A 14,097-nucleotide genomic window follows, 5' to 3' on the forward strand; every position below is an offset into this window, starting at 1 on the left:
TGGTGTGACAGGTATGGAAGTCCGCTACATGTAGTAACCGTAGCCCGTTCCACAACACTTTGTACAGTTGTTATTTGTCCCATACACATACTCTGATACTTCGAGCAAACCCTAACCTACAAGAATCACTTTTGGGACCCGGGACTTTCCTGTCACACTGGTTCAAATGTGAAAATCAGACAATCATATTATCAATCTCGTAACAAAACGATGGAAGTCCGACAAAAATTTCAGAAAGTTGCATTTATTCAAACCGCAGAGTGTTAATATAAAAAGCTGAGTATATCAAATTTCGAGTAAGCAATATCTTAGGTCTGCCCAAGGGCTGAATCAACTAATCGCATCACGTGGTCATTTCTTGGATCTTAGCAGTGGTTGAAACTGAAAAGAAAAAAATATGTTAAGCATTCTTTATATACAATCCCAGCTTTTGAGGAGTGGTTAACCCGTAAAAATCTGGATGCAGGTACTTCTTTGTTGAGATGTATTTACGTTTTTAAAACAAACCGCATGTATTGCCTTATTCATTTATTTATTGTTATAAGAAATATTACACAAAGGATACCTTTGAAATTAATGAACGGGTGCATAAGAGCGCTGGGCGTTGACGCAGGCTTTGATCCCGTCATCCCAAGTGCTTCCCTTTGGACAGCTAAACTTGAAAGATTTGCAGCATGTGCATGCCTGTCCGTATTGGAAGTCGCAGCCGCACTGGATGAACCCGTTCTTGTCGTATGGGTCTGCGAACAGGCCGGATGGGTTGTTTTTGCATTTGTATGGGTTGCAGAATGCTGGATTGAAAGAAAAATACATTGATCTTTATTTACAAGATGTAGGAGCAAGACGAGGTAATTTGTAGTGAAAGTTTGTTCATTTGAAGGGTGTCATAGAGAAAATTAGCATTTTGGGGTATGATTTTAGATTCAAAAGTGAATTTGTTGGATCGATTGGTTTTACATGCCCAGTCTTTTGTCATGATCAGATCGCTATTGTACGGAGTGCCTCGATCGTCTTCGTTTTTTTTTTTTTTTTTTTTTTTTTTTCACAAACTGAAAAAAGCAACACTCCTATTTCGAAATAGAATTTCGGTAATTTGAAAACACTTAAAGTGATAATAACTCTTCGTTTCGGCCAAAAAATGAATTTTCCTGGAGTAAACAACAATTTTCCCGTACTTACCAATGGTTAATGAATCCATTTTTACATTCAAAGTTAGTCCCTGGTTTTTTTCTAAAAAGTTTGTTTTTTTGTTAAAATCTCTTAAGAGTATAGCCATCAATGGAGGTCACGTGGTCTATAGACAAGCTCAGATATCAGAATAATAGCTATAACAGCCGTTTTTGTGGGGAAAACAGAATATATTATATTTTTATGAGTCATTCACAATGTTTTTATTGTGAAATACAGATTTCATACGAAGAGTTATTATCCCTTTAAGTATTTAAGACAAAGAAACATCCTAAACTCTTCCGATCTGATCACGGAATGTTCGAGCTACGTCACAACAGAAAACCCCACTAACTTTATGAAATGCGGATTAAGCATGGACCCATTTATCTTCATTTATGAAAACCCTAGAACGAAACGTAATCCAGTTTAACGCTCAACATTTTTGTTAACTTATATATATAACAGAATTTATTTCTTAAAAGACGTCATGACGTTATAGTGAAAGTAAAGAAAATACTCACAGTCCTTGTAAGATCCGTGGCCACACCTGTCCTTGTCTCCGAGCGCACCATCATTGCAGAGATCTCCCTTGCAGAAGTACCACAAAGACTGGTACATTTTGGAGCCCTGGTACTGACACTGGACTTTTGGATCAACGTCAATTGGCAGGTTTTCCCGGTTAGCACAGCCTCTGTAGACCACTAGATTAAAAGAAAAGGATTACTTAGTTATGTTCTCTTTCCTGAGTGTGATAGTTGAAAGTAGGATATAAGTAAGTGATTAATCTTCATTTCGATTATTGCGTCTGACGATCAGTCGAAGTTTTCAATTTTCATATTTCATATCAATTCATTCCGTGGGCTATTGCATTTGATCTTCTAAGCTTTTTATTCTTTTTTTTCATGTTTGTTTCTTTTCCCAACTCCCTGGCCAGATGTAACCAGAACTGTGGACCATGAATCGGCACATGGTTGGGTATACACTGTATTATGTTCAGGAACCCCCACCACCTATTCCTACTTGGTTGTACCTATATTCGCCTATCGTTTAGCGAGGGGACACCGGGTGTTATGTATCTCGGGAATTTTCGTATCTAATATTTCGGACGCAAATTTGAAACCGCAACCGCCTCTATCTCTTGTGAGCGTTTTCCTACTTAACCATTCCGGTTCCTTCATTTTTTTTCATATTTTTAAGTAATTTTTCTACTACAAAATGTAGGCAGAGGCTATTCGATTAAAAAACGGCGAACTGATGATGATTGTATTTTTGAAGACACAATGCTTAACTGTCGAAACACCCATTTCTTTGCCTAAGCAAGAACGAGCTAAACGCAAAGAATATCGATCTTGCAAATAACGTTTTTAGAATTCATAACAGTTTCAGTTGTCATTTTCCATATTAGAGTTTTCTGGAAACTGTAAAAACTAACTATTAAAAAAGACAAATACGTTATATTCTATGTTGATATTACTTACAGCCGTTGGGGTCCTTGCGAATGAAGCAGTAACCAGAGTCGCAGTTCCATCGGTCTAGTTGTTCTCCGTCACTTGGTCTGGTAAGGGCACACAGCTCGGTTCCGGCCGCCACCTTGGACCATCCATAATTATTCTTAGAGTAGCCCGATGGCGCATAATTGCAGTCGTAACATCGTGTCCCTAATTTGTTACAAAATATAGTGAAACATTTTGACAGATGATATGAATTAATATGATCTAATCCTATTTATGTAGCCAGGTGATGCAAGTAATTATCACTGGATAAAGGTGTCCAACACATTATACTTCTACATACACGTAACGAGTAGGCAAATGCTAAGGAAAATTTCAGTTGGTTCAATTGGTATTACTTGCTTCAAGTTTAAATTTTACTTACCATAACCGCTCGGATGATCAGCAAACGCTGCCGCAACAAGGCAAAAGAAGACAACTGCGTACATGATGCTGTAGAATGAGATCGTCAGGCGCAAGTGGAATTGATGCAGTTGCAGCTGGCTGGTGCTTTTATACCCGGTTCACCGTTGAGGTGTGCCCCGACTTACAACAAGGTATGCTCGGTACATTCCATGCTGGACCAGATGGGATGACAGCTGGCAAGGCGGGTCACGAGGCCAGAACGCTTGTTGTCGACAGCACACCAAAAGCCACTAAAGATTCGCTCATTAATATCGCATAAATTCCTATCCGAACTCTTGTTATTAGCAATAAATGTTTTAGGAAGGTGATTCACTGCACAGAACTGCAAAGTTGAGCCAGTAAAATAGCCATCATATTGTTTTAAATGACTGACTCTAAGATAGGCCCTATTTCGACATCGTAAAAAAGTTTGGATATATTGCTTGCTAATTATATTTTTTTCTTTTGCTATTGTAATTAGTTAATAGTAATATTCAAATCTAATGACAAGTTTTTAATTTTTATTTATATTGTTTTTGTCTGTTACCTCGGTTTTTTCTCATTGCCATGGGTTTATTAGAGAATGATAATTATTCGGAATTGGCGACTCCGCAGCAGTTACTAAAAATTTGAAAACGCCCTTCCGAAATGTAAACATAACTGAAAGCATTTGGCCACACAACTGTTGTTCCGAGGTTACAAAGCTAATAAAGACATTATATATATTACCATATCTAATTGATAACTGCTGTTGTCTCGGCGTCATTTGCGTTACATATTATGCGTAAAATGCGTGCGGCGTTATAAAAATGCTTGGTCACGTTTTTCCAGCATGACAGATAGATAAGAGAGGATGTTAGTAGCAAAGTAATGACAACAAATGTAGGAACTAAGAACATATGTAGTACATATGTAGTTAGGTTTATATGGAAATGGTCTTTACCCTTGGACTGATACAGATTTTTTTATTGATGAAATCATCAAATGTTACCAATAACTCTAACGAATTAAGACCATTAAATAGCAGATGTCACTGAAAAAAACAGTCAGATTATTTGTATTCAATACCTACATTCATATCAACTGCGTGCTGAGGTCAACCCATAAAAGTCTGTCTGCCAAAACGCTCCTTCTAGTTATATTACTATCACCGTTTCCGCTTACTCCTGTTCCGCAGTTTGGAGTTCACTTTATTACCTGACAAAATACTTTCACATTCATTCATTACACGTTATTATCTATTTTTTTTCTGGCAATAAAAACGTAACCCTTTTTCCTTGCACCTGGATTAATCGACCTCCTGTTATTGGAAGTATTTTTGAAAATGGATTTAATTTAGATGTCTTTTTTGTTTTGGGGCCTAGAGTATATATTTGGATTTTCCACTCTTATTTTTAGCTTTAGCTCCCAGACTAACATGTTTAACAACTAACTTCAAATGATGCAGAACTGAAAAAAGGGGTGTTGATTTCAAATTTAAATGATAGGTATTGTTTGAATCTGTTGGATATTTTAGTCTACATCTATGTGGACTTGTAGGGACCTTTTTGTTTTTGATATATGCGCAAAGTTAGGTGACTTGTAGGCCCATGAGACCGGGTGATTTATATATTCACATATCACGTGAATAAATAAATGCTATATATACATTTCGTCTCGCAAGACGTTCTTCACAGCGCGCGAGCTGCCGTGTGCGCGACGACGTTTTCTGACGATGTCGACGAGACGCAACAGCACAATAAAGATAGAGTCCGATAACGTAGAAAGGAGTCGGAGAATCATGAATCATATAACATAGATCTGTGGTCAATAACCTTCTGTATGGTGTATTTAAAATGAGTTCAGGTAATTTTTGCTGTATTAGAGTGTTTTTTTTTTTCACCAAGAAATACGAGAGAGAGAGAGAGAGAACCATCTTAACTGTTCAATGCAACTATTTTGAAAAACATTAATGGTATGAAAAGCTTATAAGCATCTTTTAGCCTATCTACAAGAGATTGCGACTCTCATGCGTAATATCCTTTATATTTTACAATGTTTGTTTGTATAACCAGCGTTACAAAATCCTTTTATTGCAGAGTGTTTTCAAACCTAACCTAACCTTGTCTAGCCATCATGATAGTAGGCATATTTACGACCTGGAATGTCAGTATCTTAAAGCGTCCGGAGGATATCTTCAAACGCCGCCTTGATAACAATCCAACCTACCCGTTTGAAGAAGTTGGCCCTGGGATCTTCCAGCGTGCAAGGAGCAAGGTGCCCACATTTTGGCTGGGTCTCCTGGGAATTGTTTTGACTGTTTTACTGGCATGTACTATGTACATGAACGCGCCAATAGATCAGTTTATAGTCTTACATGTGATCGGTTTGATAGGATCTTTAGCAATCACATTTCACTATCGTGAAGAGAGAACGCTAATTTTGAAACCCAACGACAAAATGTATGAATTTTTTAATAAGGAAAAGCTTGTGTATCGAGGACATTATCACAATGCTTATATACGCCTGAAAGGGCAAAGTGGCGGAACAGGTGTTTTATACCTGCAAGTAGTCATAGGTGGTTTTCAAATCGAAGAAGAATCTTTGACGTCTAACTGTACAAATGTAGAAAAATTACGAAAACTGGCTAGGCGCTTGGCCGCCCGGTTGGATCTTAACTATTTTGACTATACTGACAAATCTAGACACCACATTCTTCGACATCGGTGCCCATACGCTTCGACTGAATCTGAAATATTGGTATAGGGCTTTCGTTCTCGCCAAAATGAAGTGCTGCGCAAGAAGGGAGAATGGTACGATTGCTGGGGGTACACGAGCATGTCTTTGGCTAACAGCAGTTCACAAAGTTAACGAATTGTCAATTTTTTTTATCCCGGTAATTCTACAACAGTGTATTCCTTTGTGTTTTCTATTTGTCTAAACCCTAGCCTTTGAGCATTATACCAACAGCAATCCATTAACGAATGATCGCTTTCTCATACAGGTAATTTCATAAAGAGACACACAGAGAGCGTTAGACCTTTATACAGCAAAAATTTACATCGTAAATTTCATCGTTATTCTCTTAGTCATTAATATATAGGGTCTATCATATCTAAACCGTTTACAGGATTACGACCTACTGTATGAGCTCGTTTTAGAGTCCCTCTCATAACGGAAATAGAGACAGGCGTGTTTCACTTGTGACACTGACAGTGAAAATAGAAATTTAGAGATCGAAAAAATGTTCGTAGATCGGTTTCTCAACGGATTTGGAGAGTGTATACCTTGTTCATGATTTTTTTGCGTTCATGCTAGTGCGTATTGTATGCCTATGTACTTAATCTCTGCACTGGGATGGTTTTAACGCAATCGAAACCACACGATATGTTTTCATGTGATATTGGTATAAAGAATACATCGGTTTTTGAATTTATTGTGAAATGATTTTGATTAATAATAAGAAAAAGGAAAATCGTTGGATGTGAAATAAAAAAACAAATTAAAATGTCAAATTTTTCGCTTTTTTCCAGAAGTGAAACCAGACGAAAGACGTACTGAAAGGCAATAACTTACCCCTTTCTTATATCTGAGAGTGAACATTCCTGGTCGCTTATTTATAAACTACACGTATATTTAGTTTAAAATGTTGCTTTTTTTCACGGCATTTATTTATTCATTTTTGTAGTAAACATCTAATTTACCATGCCTTGAATGCCGGGAGATTTTCCCTCTACTTATTCTTACTCTTGTTTTTACATTTTGTTTCTGCTGTAGATTCAGTATACAGTTAGGCCTATAGATGTTATCGTCTATTGTGACCAAAGTTTCATTTGACTTAACATCTTTGTTGATGGAGGGTATGTGTTTTTTTCTGTTGAGGATACGCCTGTAACAGACCGAGGAAGAAAAAGACAGAGGATGTATTTCCAGGAGATAAAGAAGCAATTTAAAGATTAAAGTATCCATTGCGTTCATTAGTAGATAAAATACATATTTTTAGGTGCGATCCATAATAGAAACACAATTTTTTAGATATTTATTCGACCCTCTTCTTAAACATGAATATAATTGCGAGTCTTACATTTTGCTCAACAACCGCAATATAAACAATTACTCCCTCACCGGGTTAGTCCTCTTGCAACCATAATCGTCAAGTTCTTCTGCCTGTCGCTTGGCATTGTAACCCTCCTCCCCTGTATACGAAATTTCGTTACTCAGTTTGTGAATATGTTGGATGGGGAAATGTCCCGTGCTTTAATAGCCAAAAAGACATCCATTATAGTTTTAAGAGATATTGTTTTTCTACTTCCTAGTATTGTCTATGTCGCTTTAAAGTTTTGAATCAATAGCTCTTACACCATACCTGTTGACCTGTTAGGATAAATTATAATTCATATGAAGTCCAAAACTGAATGACTGGTTTCACATAAGACAGTGGATAGTTTTTAAGAAATTGATAGCTGATTTAAGTTCTGCTCCTGAAATATTGTTTAGAAACCATCTTCCTTCTCAGCCGATGCGCTTGTTGCAAACTCCTTTTTCTATTTTCATTTAAATTTTATCACAAAACACAAATATTAGTCTTAGCAATTTACTTATGACAATTTAGGCATGAACAATTCTATTTGTTGAGGTTTTTGGGAATTTTGTATTGTTGATATAAAGCGGCAAAATTAACCCTTTTGTAAATCAGAAAACGTTTCAAGCCTCTCTTATTAAAAATACTGTCATTTTCATTTTCATGGGATGTTGACAGTAAATACGACCAGCAGCACTTACAGACCGGGATGCTGAGTCTTTGCCAAAGAAATCGTGTATCATGTCGTAATATCAGTGATTACGGTCCCAGATATTTGATAACAACAAAACACCAACAACAACATTTAAACCGCAAATACCATTTTTTTTGTATTTTATTAAAATACGTCAAGAGAGCCGCTTGCTCGGCGAGTTGTAAGTCGGCCTGCTACAATTCTCAGTGAAAATACATTAAAACAAAAAAATAAAAAAAAAACATTGAAACAAAATGGAAATTTGCGCTGTGGCAGGTGAGGGGTATTAAATTTAATCTCTGACTCGCATATTTTGCACTTTTATACTCTGAAACTGTTGATTTTCTAAAACTAAGTGGCTCAATCTATTAACTAATAGTAGCTAATTGTTTCCATCTCATTTTTTATTTTTTATTCAAGAATGAGCTGCACAGTGAAGTAACATTGCTTATGTAAATAACCACGTATTGCCTAATATCGCATTTAGATCCTTGTAATTTTCTTGAGTGTTAGTGGAGTATAACATTCTGAAATAACACCCTCACTTTAAACACATTTACAGAAGCTCACACGATAAATACAAACTTCAAATAACAAATGACAAGCCAAAATCATAACTCAAAGTATGCAACATTATACAGCAAGCAATATGCGAACGAGTATTTACGATCAGGCCACACAAAACTGTTGAAAAAGTTAACGGGCACAACGGACCCTAATTTGGGGGGAAATCAGAATTCTTTTTGCCCTTTAGTTTTCAAATGGAAAAGCCATTAATTGGTTTGGTGAGTGGGAGAAACATACAACTGAACAAAGAAAATTAAGCTACTATGCTTCTTTAAAATCGCATGTATCAAACACAATAATAGATTTTGTCTACCGACGTGTTGTCTACCAGTTTCTATGCTACCTTATCAATTTTGTCTAGCCTTATTGGTAGGCCTGTATCTTTTACGCCACATTAAAAAAACATACACTGATAACTACAAGGTCAATCTAGGCTTACTTTGCTTATTTTCAACAATAGGAAGCCAGACCAAATAAATTAACAGGCAGTCGGCTTTGTGCCATATTTGATATGTAGCCTGCTCTTGTTCGTTTATCCCCGGGTCAACCGGAGTATGATCACAGATGATAAAAGCAGTTTGCTCCCAAAGCGTGACACACTCAGCGAGGTCTTGTCTTCACGCAGCGACGCTGATTTCACAGCATTACATTTGCACTAGTGTTCTTGCCTTGTTTTTAAAAATCGTATTCAGTTTTGCATTGTTGTGCAGACTATATGTCCCTGATGTTGATGGTGGCTGAGGCGAGAGTTTGCATGTACAGTTCTATTGGTGTTTTGATGACTCGGCCTCTTTTTCTAATCCTACTGGCAGTGTGGCGCTACTGTCTTTTTCTTCTTCTTTTTTAATATTTTTAACTGGTTCAAAATGTCCTTGGAGATCGGATGTATGCTATTTTACGTCTGCCATACTTGATACACTTCCCCCACCAAGACTTTTTCTTGCACACACGCTCTCTCTTGAAAATGAAGCATTTCATTTGTATAACATTGAAGTACATTCTTCCAACCATATCGGCAATGTTGTTTCTGCTGTTTTTTAAACAATTTCTGAATCTGAAAATAAAATCATAATGTATGACTTAAAAATGAGTCAGCTTGAATCTAATGTTTTGAATATATAACCTAATGTTAAAACTTCTTAGTAGGAGGAATCTGCAGCTTGTAAGACCAATTGATAAACGATAGAGGCTGCCTTTGTCTTTCTCAATTGTTTTTACACGAAATATCAAGAATTGTTCAAATGCGTTCAACCAAAAATACGTATTACCCTCGCTGTGCTTTGTACTCTTGATTTTATGTGAAATCCCCGGGACAAAATCATTAACATTCATGACATTCTCATGCATTATTCATGTGCTGTAAAAAGTATACGCGAACTTGAACAATCATCCTTTTTAGATATCTAATAATTTATTACCTTGCTTACATTTCAATGCGCATGTTAAGAAATATGCATGTACGGCATTATATCAAACGGAGGCCCAGTGAAAGTGGAACACAATCGTATACTATGCCATATAATCTCTATATAGGAATATTAACTTCTGGTTGTGAGGTTCAATGGTTTTTTAGGCGCGTGGAACAGCTCACTTGGTCCGACCTGTTTAAGGTTGACTTGTAGATATTATATGTTAAAGTGTAACATGATACTCATAATGCTTCACTTTGTAAGACTATAAATATAGCGGTTTATCTAAATTATATACCTGCATAAGGGTCACAAGAGATAAGCTGAGAGGGTGTCGCTCTAACCGTAGGCTAAATTTTAAGAGAGTGCTTTTAAATATGTCGTCAAAATTTAGACAATCTGGGATTGATAGGCTTTTTTTAGGTGGATAACTTTAAAACACCCGTAAAAGACAACATCGCGATCAATACTTTCTTTCTTTCTTTCTTTCTTTCTTTTGCCTACATAAGTTGACCTCATACTTCGGACAATTTCTTAACCAGACTTTGACGTCCATACCAGTACACGCAGTCAAATGATAAAGTATGATAAAATATCATTTGAATCAGCACGAGAGGCTATGCTTAAAACCTCATAAAGGTTTTTAATCAGCGCACAATAAAAAAAAAAAATAATTGCTTCCCATTTGATAAACCGAGAGGTACAGTGACTTTATATATTCAACATTGTTTTGCGGACAGCAACTAAAATTTGTCTGCTTTACATTTTGGACGACCTAACACTTGATGCTGAATGCGGTTACAAACTACAATACAAAATTACTATGCCGTAAGTTTCAAAATATTTTGACAATTCTAAATCTGACGAAAACCTTTGTGTCTCGAATATACATTAACACAAAACATCCGGAAAACTTTGCTCTTATTCATTCCACAGCAAAACCCGTCACACGCTAACAATTGACCAATATTGTGGATAAGGGTAGGTTTTGAGGTCACTTTGGCATTGAGGAAATACGCAATCTTCTGCAGGTCATCTTAGGGCTCTATAGTTTTAGGTGTGCTGACGTGCCCAGCCTTTTCAAAGCTAGTAGGAAATTTGGACGTTTTTTCAATTATTAGTTCTAACCAACCTATCTGCACGGGTGACTCATATAGCTTGTAACTTAAATCGTCTTTACTATGTTACTCCCTCAGCCTATTTCCTCGTCCAGTACCCTGGACTTGATTTTTTCAGTTTTTCATGTTTTGTTGATACTTTAAGTACACGGCAAACACCTATGCAATATAATATGTAACGCCAAGTGAAGTGATTTCAATGTTGTCGCAACGGTACAGACTGTTACAATAGAATAAAGTAAAATCTACAATACACTCCTCTCATGATACCGTGCGTACCTGCACTCAAATGTCAACAAGGCCTTTTATATTTTGTTCTATTGAACAATGTTTATTGAAAGTCTGTCTAAGTGGGAGGCAGGGACTTTTTAATAAAACATCTTGGAGGATTTGGCAAGGTTCCCTGATTTAACTAGTGTCCCGTTATATGGATTTTCCCCGCGATTGTTACCGACTGGCCGGATCCAGCGGAGGTGAAAATTTTGGCCTAAGGCCTGCTGGCTTACGTCCAGACCCCTCTAACCCGAGTCGCGTTAGCTGGTGTATTCTTTTATAAGACTCACGTAGTATATGTCTGGGTTTTTTTTCAAAGAAAACCTTTCATTCTAATTTTGAAGTTACTATATTTTACCTTTTAAATTTGTTTGAAGAACTGAACAACTGTGATGATTTTTATTTCATTAATTTTTGTGATATTTTTTCTGGAAATGTTTAATCATAGATAAAGGTCTTCCCATTTTATGTCTTAACTTAAACTTGATAAAATCATGAAATCAAAGCCCTTACGCGAGTACCGTCTACTGCAAGCACGATAGGCCGGAGGCAGTACAAAGTCATTTCCTTAGTCATTAACATCAGCCAGGGGCAAGTAAGCACTGTTAATGTTTTTTATGGACCTACAAATTGTGGGAATAGATCAAGAGCACGGAAGAGCTACAACAATGTAGGATTGTGTGAATGGGAAAAACATATTGCCGGCCGGCATATCAAGAGAGAGATAGAGAATGAGAGAGCCGATACTTACATTTCATCACAATCACAATGACTAACTGTATGGAATCTGTAGTTAAATAGACCCCACCTCCTACGAAAGCTGGTGATGGTGTATTTACAGTGGTCATGTTTTCTGCAGCACTTGTCAGTATCACGACTTTCTCCCAGATCGTGAAAGTCATCGGCTGTATTTCCCTTGCCACACCACTTCGTACCTGGGTACAAGAGACTTCTTTTACTTCGACGTTGACTGTCAGTGCGTTCAGTATAATATTGAGACTCATCCATGTCGTCACCTCGTTGTTTGTGAAAGGCTTGACACTGTTTTCTTAGGCGATGAAAGTTGATCAGGTCTTTAACTTGAGATTCTAGGTGATGCCTATCCCTGATGGATTCTCTGGACACGTTGGTTTGACCATGTTGACCACTAAAGTTATCCAAGAAACGTTTGATGTCATTCTTTTCTTTCGAAATATCACAGTCTTTTATGTTTGTTTTACTGTCATAGAGAAGTTGAAGTACTTCTTTTCCGTTGAAGATTTGTCTGTAAAACAGTCCGCGTTCCTCTATATTTGGAATAGTCGTTTCGGCCGCTAACACGCCGTTGAAAGTAACTCGAATAAGGTTCTCTGAACCTGATTTACTTCTCAACACGTAGTTTTCCGTCTGGTGTCTGGCTGTTTGACTTGTCTCACCCGCCGCAGGTATGATGAAATAAATCATTAACACAAAAAACAAATTAGGGACGGTCATAATGGCTGACTGATCTGTTCGTGGGCAGGGCTGGCTTATCTGCCACGGATTGGTCGAACGGTCGAATGCGTCTGCTTGTCTTGAAAGACTCGGCTTTTATAAGAGGCTGTGTGAGAAAACAGCCCGCATTGCCACCTGGGATTGATGTCAATTGTTCCCCTTGAACAAACGTAACCGCAAGAAATATTGAGCAGACGGAAAATGACCTCTTGCGGTATGTTTTAAATAATCTATGTCGTATATCGATTATTCCGTTATTCTCAGTCGCAGTAGCTTATAGACCCCCTTTGACGTCACTCGTGTGAAATTACAATGAATTTGTTGTAAATATTGATGCTTGAAACACTCTGACGAAGGATTATTGTAAAAATACACAATAAGCATGTCAAACATTTAAAAAAGTCAAATGTTTTACCTTATGTTAGAGGACAGTAGTCCCAATATCTTTATACATGTTTTGCTTAATCATACGCTACCTTTGAACTAAATTTCCTCCACAACTTCCGAAAGAAAAAAGAAGAAAGGGAAAAGGAAAGAAGGAAGAAAGAATATAACATTTGTTCCTAAAAAAAAAAAAGAAAAAAAAAAGATAAAATGAGCCGTCACAGTAATATTTGTTATAGAACTATTGATTTAAGTAAGCCTCTCATTAAGGATAAACCTGCCCTCTCTACCTTCCTGGGCGTTTATACTGTCATACTTAACTTAACAGAGTTGCATTTTGGAATTTTGGCTGCAGCTGAGGGCTGTTCCTACACATTGTTCGCTCAACAAATATTCAAATTAAACATGAAACTTACACAAGAGGGGCGTGGTCTCTTCTTAAAGGCAAAAAGGCAAAGAGAAAAGCAAAGAGAAAAGATCATTTTATCGTAAACAAAGGTAAATGAAACTGGATTATAAAAAAATGACGGTCCCTAAAAAAGTAAGTAGTTTCAAATTGCTGCATTTCCTCCACCTAAATAAGTATGGGAACATCAATATAACAACTCCGTAAGTTGTTCCTAGGATCCTTGTATACAGGGTTCTAGGTTGTTCAAAAGTATTTTATCAAAATTCAAAAGAAAATAGTGCAAAGTAAGAACCATGTCCTTCAGATAAGCGTGTGTTTTCCTCCAGCTACGAATGAGTGATAACATTTCTTTTGCTGCTGATTAATACGGGTAAACAAATACTCCGGTCCTTCGAATTATTTTAATTATTTTGACATATACTTGCACATTTTGTTCTTGTCTACGTTGGTCTGTTTGTGAGCACACAGCATTTCAGTGTTAATATTATGGTGGATATGTAAATCTACATTGCATTGGATTTTATGAAGGGACGGGTGCCTGAGGGGGGGGGGGGGCTGGTGGATGTACATTTATCAAGAAAGGCTCACTCAAAATGGTATTTAATGACATGAGTCCGTTGGCTCTTCTGAGGGCGGGTGATTGGG

General features: G+C 37.0%; 3 protein-coding genes across 3 annotated transcripts; 1 reads left to right on the forward strand and 2 right to left on the reverse strand.

Annotated features, from left to right (window-relative positions):
* Nucleotides 1-224: 224 nt before the first annotated feature.
* LOC106163944 (uncharacterized) lies at nt 225-3,235 on the reverse strand. The gene is made up of 5 exons (XM_013541665.2): nt 3,046-3,235; nt 2,649-2,828; nt 1,692-1,871; nt 566-791; nt 225-381 (listed from the first exon to the last, which is right to left on the reverse strand). The coding sequence occupies exons 1-4, from the start codon at nt 3,107-3,109 to the stop codon at nt 574-576; spliced, it is 642 nt and encodes a 213-aa protein (XP_013397119.2). The 5' UTR covers nt 3,110-3,235; the 3' UTR covers nt 225-381; nt 566-573.
* Nucleotides 3,236-5,177: 1,942 nt separating this feature from the next.
* LOC106163948 (cation channel sperm-associated auxiliary subunit theta) lies at nt 5,178-6,650 on the forward strand. Its single transcript, XM_024074841.2, has one exon. It carries the CDS (start codon nt 5,181-5,183, stop codon nt 5,808-5,810), a length of 630 nt encoding a protein of 209 aa, XP_023930609.2. The 5' UTR covers nt 5,178-5,180; the 3' UTR covers nt 5,811-6,650.
* Nucleotides 6,651-7,929: 1,279 nt separating this feature from the next.
* LOC106163978 (uncharacterized) lies at nt 7,930-12,761 on the reverse strand. The gene is made up of 2 exons (XM_013541726.3): nt 11,938-12,761; nt 7,930-9,440 (listed from the first exon to the last, which is right to left on the reverse strand). Exons 1-2 carry the CDS (start codon nt 12,657-12,659, stop codon nt 9,248-9,250), a joined length of 915 nt encoding a protein of 304 aa, XP_013397180.1. The 5' UTR covers nt 12,660-12,761; the 3' UTR covers nt 7,930-9,247.
* Between the last annotated feature and the right edge of the window lie 1,336 nt (nt 12,762-14,097).

The sequence above is a fragment of the Lingula anatina genome, chromosome 1, assembly GCF_051362555.1.
Source record: "Lingula anatina isolate TDL-2025a chromosome 1, LinAna3.0, whole genome shotgun sequence".
In the NCBI taxonomy this organism is placed as follows: Eukaryota; Metazoa; Brachiopoda; class Lingulata; order Lingulida; family Lingulidae; genus Lingula; species Lingula anatina.

Bases quoted from the DNA above. Each gene is read 5' to 3' on its own strand.
- LOC106163944 (XM_013541665.2), bottom strand. From the start codon at position 3,109: ATGTACGCAGTTGTCTTCTTTTGCCTTGTTGCGGCAGCGTTTGCTGAT. The intron at 2,829-3,045 runs GTAAGTAAAATT...GTAACAAATTAG, and splicing joins TGATCATCCGAGCGGTTATG to GGACACGATGTTACGACTGC. The intron at 1,872-2,648 runs GTAAGTAATATC...CTTTTAATCTAG, and splicing joins TCGCAAGGACCCCAACGGCT to TGGTCTACAGAGGCTGTGCT.
- LOC106163948 (XM_024074841.2), top strand. From the start codon at position 5,181: ATGATAGTAGGCATATTTACGACCTGGAATGTCAGTATCTTAAAGCGT.
- LOC106163978 (XM_013541726.3), bottom strand. From the start codon at position 12,659: ATGACCGTCCCTAATTTGTTTTTTGTGTTAATGATTTATTTCATCATA. The intron at 9,441-11,937 runs GTAAGTATCGGC...TTTTATTTTCAG, and splicing joins CATTGTGATTGTGATGAAAT to ATTCAGAAATTGTTTAAAAA.